The 11354-nt window shown below is 47.3% G+C and overlaps 1 protein-coding gene and 1 long non-coding RNA gene across 2 annotated transcripts; one reads left to right on the top strand and one right to left on the bottom strand.

Moving 5' to 3' along the window:
- Positions 1 to 1680: 1680 nt before the first annotated feature.
- LOC120643556 lies at positions 1681 to 2789 on the top strand. Its single transcript, XR_005663049.1, has 2 exons — positions 1681 to 2520; positions 2669 to 2789. It is a non-coding gene; the product is annotated as an uncharacterized LOC120643556 (long non-coding RNA).
- A 2302-nt stretch (positions 2790 to 5091) lies between these two features.
- Positions 5092 to 9065, bottom strand: LOC120643555 (protein trichome birefringence-like 10). The gene is made up of 4 exons (XM_039919946.1): positions 8650 to 9065; positions 6754 to 7149; positions 6031 to 6189; positions 5092 to 5785 (listed from the first exon to the last, which is right to left on the bottom strand). Exons 1-4 carry the CDS (start codon positions 9048 to 9050, stop codon positions 5407 to 5409), a joined length of 1335 nt encoding a protein of 444 aa, XP_039775880.1. The 5' UTR covers positions 9051 to 9065; the 3' UTR covers positions 5092 to 5406.
- Positions 9066 to 11354: the final 2289 nt, after the last annotated feature.

The raw sequence follows: 11354 nt of genomic DNA, 5'->3' as shown, positions 1-11354 counted from the left end.
ATCTGTATGCACTATATTTGGCAATTTTTCACCTCTAAATACATGAGGGCATGGGCTTTTACCGGTTCTAAATTGTATCAAGTTCTAGTAGACTATCCATCTTACAACAGAGGGCTAGAGTAAACCTACAAATGACTTACGTGAATTCTTTATTGTGGATTTGGAGCATATATCCTGATTCTTACAGCTTGTGCTTGATTGCATTTCACCTACTAAATCAGTTTTACTATGATTGGGTGCTGACTGTGCCTTACTGCTGATCCTACTTTTTTTTTGAAGCAAATGGCAGGAGCTCTGCCTATCAATTAAGAAGAAAAAGAAGTTTTAAGTACAAGAAATGTTAGCTAAACCACTCTGGATGACTAACCCACCCAAGTATCGCGGCACAGCACAACACACCACTGCATCGAGTCATCGTTGCCGAGCTGGATAAGCCAGCAGCTCCGACTTCCCGAAGCAAAACCCTAGACGACCACCACCGGGCATATTGGCAAAAGACCGAGGTCACGTAGGTCATCGTTGCCGAGCTCAAACGCAGCGCGATGAGCAGCTCCGACTTCCTACCGCGAACCAAGGCCTCGCCCCCGTGACCACCCGAACACCCCTACAGCAACTCCAGGGTCGAAGGACAGCCCGCCTCGTGTTATCGTTGCCGAGCTGCATCCCCTGACGCAGCAGCTTCGATTTCACGTCATAAGATTTGGCCCCGCCCGCCAGACGACTGGCGAGAGGTGAAGGGCAACCGTCGAAGACGTCGAGGCCATAACGACTTCCAGGTGCGACGCCTTCAAGAAGGACACGATGCCGTAAGTGTCGCCGTCACACGTCCAAAAAGGACAGGGTTTTCACCCCTGGAGCAAATGTGCTAGAGGAGGAGGAAGTACGACGCCCCCAACCGGAAAAACGGCGTCCACAGGCTTCGCCATCGTCAAAGACTTTCGCCCATAGTACCTCCCCCTCCGCACAAATCGCTAGCCCCGATGACCCAAAAGCCAGCCACCACCGTCGCCGAAGTCGCGCTGCTTCACAACCGTGCGTCCAGAGCAGGGTTCACCTAACCGGTGGGAACCGGTCCACCGTCGCCGAAGTCGCGCTGCTCCACAACCGTGCGTCCAGAGCAGGGTTCACCTAACCGGTGGGAACCGGTCCGGTTCCGGTTTGGGCCGGTACCAAACCGGCCCAAATTCAAATTTTAAATTTAAATTCAAAAAAATGAAAAATTCTCAAAAAATTCCTAAAAATACTTCAAGGTGCGACGAATCTAATGGTGTCAAATTTTCTCAAAAATTCGTTCATTTAGTATAGTTTGCGGGGATTTGAAGTTAAACAAAAAAACGTGCATACAAAAGTATACAAATACAATGTAAAAATAGTACAAAAGAGAGTTGGAGAGTTCATTTAGACTAAAATATGTTATACAAACATTTATTTAGTATACTTTGCGGGCATTTGAATTTAAACAAAAAAAATTTGAATTTGACCAGTTACCAGTCAAACCGGCCGGTATACCGGTACGAACCGATTAAACTGCGTCATTTGAATTCAAATTTGAATTCCACCGGTTCCGACCGGTAACCGGCTAAACCGAACCGGTATACCGGCGGAGTCCCGCGGTTACCGGACACCGATAGATATTAAAACCCTGGTCCAGATGTCAATGCGCCAGCTGCGCATGGCAGCTTCACAGCTGTGTCGGCAGCCACCCCCTCCGAACGAGCAGCACGCGGCACAAAGACGCTGCTCCACCGCAGCCAACCACTCCCGGACGCCACCCTGGCCACGCAGCTCGCCGACGCCAGCCCCAAGGTGGGGCGAGCAGACCTGCCCACCGGAGGCCTGGCAAAGCCAGCCGCGCCGCCAAGGCGCCACTGGCCGCCGCGCCTAGACATCGCCAGCCAGCACCTCCACGGTGCAGCCAGCCAGACCAGGCTAGCCACCGCCGGCTGAGCCGCCATGGCGCCGCCGGCACACCCGTCGCACCGGCCCCCACACTCTGTCGCAGCCAAGCAGATGAAGGAGTCCGGTCGTCCTCACCCGGAGTCAGCCGACGCCGTCGCCGACCGAGCCTCCGGACGGATCCAGCGCCGCGGCCACCGGATCCGGCCATGGAGGCCCCGGATCCGGCTTCGCCGGAGCCGCCCGCACCGCCACCGCGTGTCCGGCAGCGAGCCCCCCGGCACCACTTGCAGCCGCGCCGCCAAGGGCCTCGCCCCCAACGTGAGGACGCCAGCCCCGGCCATCAGAGCACCGGCCTCACCCCAGAACCGGCAGCCGCGCCGCCAACACTGCCGCACCACCGCGCCGAAGTGAGCTCGCCGCGCGCCGGAATCAGCCCCGACGAGAGGAGCCCCGCCGCCGCCATCCTTGCAAGCACACGGGCTTCCGGTGCCCTGCTCCGGCGGCGGCGAGGTGGAGAGGAGGCCCGGGATGGGTGGCGGCGGCGGAGGGGTGGGGGCGCCGCCCGAGTCGCCCCCTGTGAAGGAGACGACGCGGGGGCCTGGTGAACCAGCAACTAGCGAGGTTTTTCCCTGATCCTACTTTACTGTGACTTACAGGCTGAATCTACCAGCGCTACAAATGAATCAGTTCTGAAGGTTGCTCTTGACCATGGCATAGCTTCTGGAGTTCTGGTGTAATCAAGTCCCATGATCGTGTTGTCGTTTGCCAGGTGGGAAATTCATCAGTTGTGAAGATTATCGAGCTGGATGATTAGACAAGCAGCCGTGCCTATGCTTGTCTACTAAGGCAAGTTTTGCTGATTTTGCCCAACAAGCTGACATTGGCCTGAATCTGGCATACTTGTGCGGTGCTCCATTTCTCTTTCAGTCTGCATAGCTATCTCTAGAAAGCTTGTGCAAGAATGCATCAGAACAAGAATCCAAGCCTTTGCTCCAGTGGTACATATAAATGGACGTCATTATTTGAATGTCACCACACAAAATGCGCAACAGAAAGAACACCTCAAGTCCCAGTTTCTGAAGGAACAATCACTGGTAAGCATCCTATTTGTTCAACTTTCCCTGCGTTTGATTTCATCTGCACTCGTTTCTGCAACGCATTGATGCTGTTGCAAAAAGAATGATCCTCTTGAACATTCTCTGGCTCTACTGCAGGGAGGAAAGACGGATGGAAGGGAAGAGAGTTGCAGCTGCTGCTCTGGGCTGCATGCTCGTCATGCTGTCCGGGTCATGCCAGCAGCAGGTGGCCGGATTCACAGGATTCTGTGGGTGCTTCGGCAGCTGCTACCCTGGCTGCAGTGAGGACAACCCAGCGTGTCTCTGCACAATCAAGTGCGTGGAGTCCTGCGCCCGTCGACTTACACGAGGTGTCTGTCGCCGCGCGGGGCTGGTGACTGCTCCAAGTTCTGCCTCTCCTCCATCTGTAACGCGACCGAGACCGGTGAGAGGCGCTTGTTATTACACAGCAATCTTGCTTTGATCAATTTTGTGTTTGTCTATAATTTTTGTGTCTTTGCATTTGGATTTGCCAGGGACAACTGATGCCGGTGCAGCAGCAGCTTGTGTTGATGATTGCACAGTGAACTGGAACTCGTACAAGAACAAGCACACATGACAATGACAGATGATGGCCCTTGAGTTGCCAGTGAATAATGAAGCATGAATTGACTGTTCACAATTATCGGCGATAATAATACAAGTTGATCATGCTACATTTCTCAAACTTGTAATTTCAGTGAAGCCTGTAATTTCAGTGAGACCCGTTTTCAGTTCACATACTTTCAGAATTACGGACCCTATGTCCCCCTGCAACCCGGCGCCACCGCTGCTCCCCCCACCGGCAGTGCCAGCCGGGAGCGCCGAGTCCTGTATCCATCTGAAGCGTGGCCTCATGATCCCTGTGCTCCTGTAGCCAGTCATGCACAGGGCGGTCATCGTCGCCGAGCAAGCACTGCGAACCGCTTGAGCTCGAGCAGCAGGCTATGGCAGCTCTGGGTTGGGACCGCACCTTTTCCGTGTCCTGTGACGTTATGTACCAGCACGTCCGTGAAGATGCCAACATCCTTGTGCACTTTGTTTCTGACGAAGGGGTATGGCACTTCTGAAAGGTTGGCTTTGATCTAGCCCTCAACTTCTATGTAGCTCCAGTTCATTTCTTCTTATGTTTTGCATGATACTATGCAGGTCCAGCTCTCTTCGTATCCTACCACAATCGGTACCCATAAAAAAAACAAATACCACCATGGGTAATTTGCATTACATTACCGCCATTCATATCAACTTTGACCTGCCTACTGTTCTGAATTCTGATGAATCACTTTCCAAATGAATTGACAACTGAATATCTGACATTATTCAGTTCAGAGTGTTGCAGCCAACAGCTGCCGTACCCTCCCAACCTGTTTATGGGTCAAGAGACTTAACCAACCAATGTGCATTTCCAACAAAAGCATGGTTCTGATAATGTTTTGAAGCAGTGTCACGCAAGCTTTTCCTGGATTGGCAATCAGGTTCCCTGCTTGGCCCAAAAACTTCTAAAAGGTACCAAGTACTCCCTCCATTCTCAAATATATGACGTTTAGGACAACAAAATTAGTTCATTTTGAACTAATTTTGTTGTCCTAAACGTCATATATTTGAGAAAGGAGGGAGTAGTTGTTATTTCTTTTGCTCCACAAGCTAAAATTGGTCTGAATCTGACATACGTAATGTGGTATTCTTGCATTGTCTGTAGAAATAGAGAAGTCACAATTCGTGTGTCAGTGACAATGTACATAGTATTTCTCTTTCAGGCTGCATAGCAGAGCGTTGAAAAGCTTCTGCAACGATGTATCAGAACTTCAGAAGAAGAATCTTTGGCGAGCATCTCGTTTCTGCAACTGTCCATGATTTTTTTTTGGCGATTAACTGTCCATGAATTTGATTCCACCTCTTTTCGAAAAAGAATGATTCCACATCCTGTGGCACGAAGAGAAGACAAGGATGGAAGGGAAGAGAGTTGCAGCCCCTGCTCTGTGCCACATGCTCATCTTGCTGTCACAGGAGCATCAGGTGGCCAGGCAGAGACACAGAGGTCGAGCAGTGGAGGAAATATTACAGCTTACTGCTTACAGATTTTTCAACCACACGCAGCTGACACTTCAATTAAAACCACATTGCCCATTCCAACCACGCCGTTGTATATATTTACATCATTCACTTTAGCGCCCTAGCTAGCTATGTTCACCACCGCTAACACTAATATCATCTGCATGAAACACACCGCTTTCCTTCAGAGCTGAACACTAATCTCGATATGTTCAAAAAAAAACAAACAAAAAAACGGCAGGGTGCTGCAGCTTCCTGCAAACTGACACCCACTATCCAAAAATGTCTGGCATGAGCAGCTGCTGGATTTACCTTGCCACCTCCCTTCACACTTCAGAGAGCACTCAGTGGATCGTCATTATCAGCCATTGTTCAGCGTTATAGTGCCATCAAGGGAAACATTCTGATCCATTTTCATATGCCTCTTCATGATGAGGGCGTAGAGAAGCTCATTCCAGGTGTCTGGGACACCTGGCAGGCACCAGTGGCTGCAATCCTGTTTGTAGCGGGGCACAGGTCCTGAAGGGCTTAGGTATACTGAGAGATGACCATCTTTCCGCTGAGCTGTCATCCGTGTCACATTCAGGATATCTACACCAGAAAGCTTGGGATTCAGATTGTTCCCTAGAACATCATTCACAGGTTTAAGCAGGTCAGCCCATTCTTCCAGCGATTCAGGTGGAGTCAAATCTGGAAGAGTTTCTGAGTGGCAGCTCCCTCCAGTCTTCCAGTCACCACCTCTGCACATATTCAGTGTTAATAGTTATATATATATATATATATATATATATATATATATATATATATATATATATATATATATATATATATATATAACTCCTGGTTAAAGAGACAGTTCAACATATTCGCAGGAAACACATCTTAACAATGTATTCCTTTTTTGTTAACCAAACTTAACAATGTATTCTTGAGCAAGGAAACAGATGAAGGATGCGATCACTGGAAAGTGAATGATCACACGTACCTGAAATGCACAGGAGCATATGTACGGTAGATGACATGGGTCTTGCTTGTGTTAACTTCTCTGTGAAGCCAATCGGACAATGTCTGTATTGATCTTCGGTAAGCATCTGTAACAGTCATGTCCATTTTCACCTCATCACCTTCTCGGAAGTAGGCACCCCTGATTTAGCACATAACAGAAAGTCAGCTTCAGGCATACATAAGACTCAACTATGGTGATCAGAAAATGTGATGTTTTTTTTCCTAAAAAAAGGAGTTATAACGTATGATTTATCAGTCATCATATAGCGTGTTACCAATCAGAAAATCAGTAACCCCATCCCAACATCCCAAATATCTCAGGATCACATCATTTTATCCAATAGCTAACAGCAAATCATATATATGAATACATGCCTCGGCCTGGATAACTAGATACTAACATATATGAAATAAAAGTGCTATCACACCACTGGTAGCAGTATAAATATATTTGAGTCCGAAATTGAATGGTGGATTTTGAACTTGATGATCACATTCCAACTAAACAACAAAAAAACAATAATGAAAACAATCTTGAACATATGGATTGGATAGTTATTTCTCCAATAAATTATTGATAAAAAGAACCAACTGAAAGTAAAATCACTGCAACCTTAATAAACATCATTCACATCTTAAAAGAATTGCAGCCAAGTGAGGTACATAATACTATTAAGTCCATAATCCAAGAAGTTATGCTTACCCCCTGATTGTTTTATCATCGTTCCACCAATGGCCAGTGTTGAAAATCAATACGTCAGCATCGTTCCATTTACCCCGGTCAGACATCCAATCCATGGCATCCACTCGAATTGTGTACTTGACAATATCAGGGGCTCCAGCTGGCGCACGACCTTGAAGGACTATAAAAGGGGATCTGTAGTATTCCACAGTGCAATTGTAGTCTCTAAAGTTGAAAATTAAGAAACCCATGTGTTTTGTGATGGGACTCCCATTAACTTCATAGATCGAGCTCTTGTTATGAACAGCAGTAGAGAGCATGCAAAGTAGAGACTCCCATTGGTTCCTTCCAATTGAATCACCAACAAATACTACTCTTCTGTTCCGTAGCTTCTCGAGCATGCTTTTGGCATCAAATCTAGCAAATCAAAGAAAGAATATGACCAAGTCAACAAAAAAAATGAATTATGCTAGAGTGGTAGTGTAAATCTTCCAGATTGTTCCTCAGCCCTAAACCACAAGCACTGGATAAAGATTTAGAAGGCTACAGAACCATGAACATGCGTTCTAGAACGAAATTGATGATCAGCAGCTATTATCCAGAAAAGTTGTAAGTTGCCCGCCAAATATTAATGTAACTCCACTTCAAATTTTATCCATTGTAACGTGTATTATAATCATTCAGTCATTTGCATGCCCAGTTAACGATAGCAGACGCTAAACAGAAGTACAATCCTTTGTGGGATAGCTATTCCTGGAGACAGACAAGTCAACATCACTAATATTGTTGTCGGTAGCACCATGAAAACAACATCATTAATTTCTATTGTTAGCTTGTGAATACAACACAGTTGTACAGGTTGCATTAGATGTTGGTTTCATTTCAGAATTAAGGGGCATAAGCAATAAACCTTTTGTGTCAACAAAGACAACTCAACTTTACATAACACTAAAAGGTTATCAGAAGTTATAGTATATGATGTTGGTTTATCACGTTTGCTTACCGTCACGGGTTGCAAGATGGAAACACCATGTCATGCTGCGTAATGAAACAATATCAATTAATTAATTAATTAATCAGTTAATTAATATATCTTCCCAGGACTAACCATATTTGTTGACCAAGTGGCATGCGAAGAGCGCATCGAGTTCCCAATCTTGCTACACAATCCCAAGGTCCATCACTAATCCACATCTCACTAAGAAAAGTTACAGAGTGTGGCTGTGACACTTCGGCCCAGGGCTTAATAGGATTAATAGAATACTCATACCAACAAGTTGCAACTTCTTTTCCGGAAACCGGTCTCCAAAGAACTCCGAGGTTAAGCGTGCTTGGCACGGAGAAATTTGGGGATGGGTGACCGACCGGAAAGTTCTTCTCGGGTGCGCACGAGTGAGGACAAAGTGTGCAGAAAAGACTGGTGTTGGTCTGTGAGGACAGTTTATGTCCTAGAAAGCAGCCAGATGTAAGCGGGCCCGGCCTCGGTGAGGCGGGACGTTACAGTGGCTCTCAAGGTGAGTGGTCGTCCACAGGGCCATATACTACTCCAATAATCTAACGTTGACTGTGCAATGCGCATCGACCTGTCCACATCTCGCTAAGGAAAATTAGCGAGCGCCGTTCTCTAGGATCTTTCTTAGAAGTTGAGAGTTTGAACTAGCACCGTCAGATGTAGACCGATTCAACAAACGACGCACCACGACAATTCAACCCCGACGCCCAAGTTCCTTCGCTTCGGCAAACTTACCGAGCTAATCGCAAGTCCCGGATACGCTGTAATCGATTAGTACGCTCTAATGAACCCCTGCTAAATCCAGTAAGCAAGCAAATGCGAGGGCGGCGGTTGCTGCGCTGCTCGTGGAGCAAGCAGAGCCGAGCAGCAGCAGCGAAGAGCGAACGCGAATCGAAGCAACCGACCTGGGGAGGTGGCAGCGCGCCGGCTGCCACCGCCACGTGGCGTAGGCCGCGTCGGGGCGGCCGTTCTCGGAGCAGCGGAAGCCGACGTCGAGGAAGGGGCAGGCCCTGGAGTCGTAGAGCGGGTAGCCGCCGCCGGCCCGCACCCAGTTGCCGTCGAACTGGTCGCAGTCCTCCTCCTCCTCCTCGCTCCCCGCCACCGCGACGGAGACCCCGCCGGCCCAGAGCTTCCGGGGCGCGGCCGCCGGCGCGGCCGCCGAGCAGCGGAGCGAGGCGGAGCAGAGCAGCAGCAGCGCGGCGGCTGACACGGCCGCCGCAGCCGCGAGCCCCGCCAGGCCGGCCCTCTCGAGCGGGCCCTTCGCCGCCCGCCGCGCCAGGCGCTTCAACGGCGAGCCCGGCGCCATTTGCCCGCCCGCAGGCGGTGCGAGGATCCCGGGCTCGGTCCCTCCTCGCCGCGCCGCGCCAGGTGCCGCGCCCGCGCGTGCGCGACGTGCGGGGACGGGGAAAGTTGGTGGCGGTGGTGGGCGCGGCGGATTTAGGGCTCCCAGAAATTTTGTTGGCTACAATAACTTTGAATATTTGACCACTAATTAAGAATATTAAATATAGATAACTGACAAAACTCATTCCACAACTCCCGGGCAAAATCGCGAGACGAATTTAATGAAATTAATTATGCAATGATTAGACAATGTCGTACTACAATAATCAATCTCTAATAACGAATTAATTATGTTTAATAGATTCGTCTCGCGATTTTCCGTCCATCCGTGTAATTAGATTTACAATTAGATCATGTTTAGTCCTCCTAATCTTCAGTTGAAAATTGCTATAGTAATTTTCTCCAAAATCTTTTGAAAACTAAAGGCGCCCTTGTGAGATGGCGATTGGGACGGGGGGAAGCGAATCTGCTTCTGCCTAGCCTAGTTCGTTCGTTATGATCAGGCTGGCTGGCCTTTGAATCTGTAAATGGGAATCCAAATCTCTGGCAGCACCTATCATTTGGTGGGGTGGAGTACTATTAGTAGTAGTAATTACTGCGGTTTTAATTTAAAAAAAATTACTGCGGTTTTAATTTCAAAAAAAATACTGCGGATTTACTAATCAAGGTTTACTTGATCATTTGGCAGTTGGGGATAAAGTTTAGTCTCCTCATCATGTGGTAATCCCAATCGGTTCGTGGTCCTTGTCCCGGGCTGTCCTGCTGAACCCGCACGCAGCCCAGAGAGAGAACCGGGAAGGCCTAACCCAACCGCCGTGCTCGGCCCGGAACGGCCCGTTCTGGATCTGAATGGAAAGCTACTCTGATCATCGAGTAGTAAGGGTGTCTGTCTGATTGGTTCGCTGAATTAGAGGGTGCGCTTATAGTTATAGCACAATACAGGAGGACTTCTTGATCTTTGTTAGCACAGTATGTCATCAGGGACTGTGTTCCGATTAGATGGTACATACATGTTGTAGACTGAGAATTCTAAGGCCCTGTTTAGTTCAAAAAAAAAATCTACAATATCAGTCACATCGAATGTTCGGACACATGCATGGAACATTAAATGCAGTTGAAGAAAATAACTAATTACACAGTCTAACTTATTAGCACGAGATGAATCTTTTAAGCTTAATTAGTTCATAATTAGATATTATTTGTCAAATAACAACGAAATGTACTACAGTATTAAAATCAACAACTTTTCATCAACTAAAGGGGGCCTAACTAGAAATTCTGGAAGTCTTCAGGCTTCAGTGCTTCAAAGCGTGAGCCTTTGGTAGTACAGCGTGGTTCGCCCTCTCTGTCTTCTAGCCGCAGCCTGCAGCAAAGCCTGACCATGATGAGAGGATGAAGAGCAAGAACAAAACAAAACATGCCAACTTTAGTTGCTCTCCGAGTGAAAGCATATGATACAGATCGAAGCAGGAAACCAGCCACCGGGGATCGGTACGAGCGGCGACGGCCAACCTGTGTTGAATCTTGTTAGTTCAAGTCGAATTTTTAGCTTATAAATCGTTTGCAGCAAATGGTTTTTTTATTTGATGCATGTGCCTTGTCGGAGCCTAAACCCTGTTACTCACTGAACGAAGTGTTTGCACAAATAAAGTTCAGTACTGATTGTCTCGAAATTGTGTTCACTGTATGTTTTGTATTGGTTCTCTTTGGAAAATCAAAAAGATGCTCACTTATTTAGTAGTAAGATGATTCAGTAGTAAGATGATTCTGAATTTCAAGTGCAAAAGGATAATGGATTTGTTTGAGTCGGACCCTAAACATTCCGGAATTTGTAGAGTAAGGTTACTCTAGGTCACGGAACTGGTAAAAACAATTAATAAAAAAACCTGTTGAAAACAAGATTGAAGTCGGGAAAACGGAAATTTTTCTGGATTAGTGGCTTCAGTGAAGAAGCCGCACTCCTCAAGGAATTATTTCTGGAATGATACATGGTAAGATCAGACAACATTTCACTATTTAATCAAGGAATTATCATGCTCACTGGAACAGTAAAATTCAGACTTAACAACCTTGACTGCAAATTATTCAATGGTTCCAGTGTCCTGTCATTTTATAATTTTTGACATAATACTCCATGGTAAATCAATTCATTGACAAATGAGAATAAACCTGATGATTATCAAAAGAGAGAGAGAGAGAGAGAGAGAGAGAGAGAGAGAGAGTAGACGTTCTTCAGTTACAGGAAACAAAAGCAATGAGCAAACCA

Source organism: Panicum virgatum, chromosome 8K (assembly GCF_016808335.1).
Source record: "Panicum virgatum strain AP13 chromosome 8K, P.virgatum_v5, whole genome shotgun sequence".
NCBI lineage: Eukaryota > Viridiplantae > Streptophyta > Magnoliopsida > Poales > Poaceae > Panicum > Panicum virgatum.
This window is presented reverse-complemented; position numbering and strand designations above follow the sequence as displayed.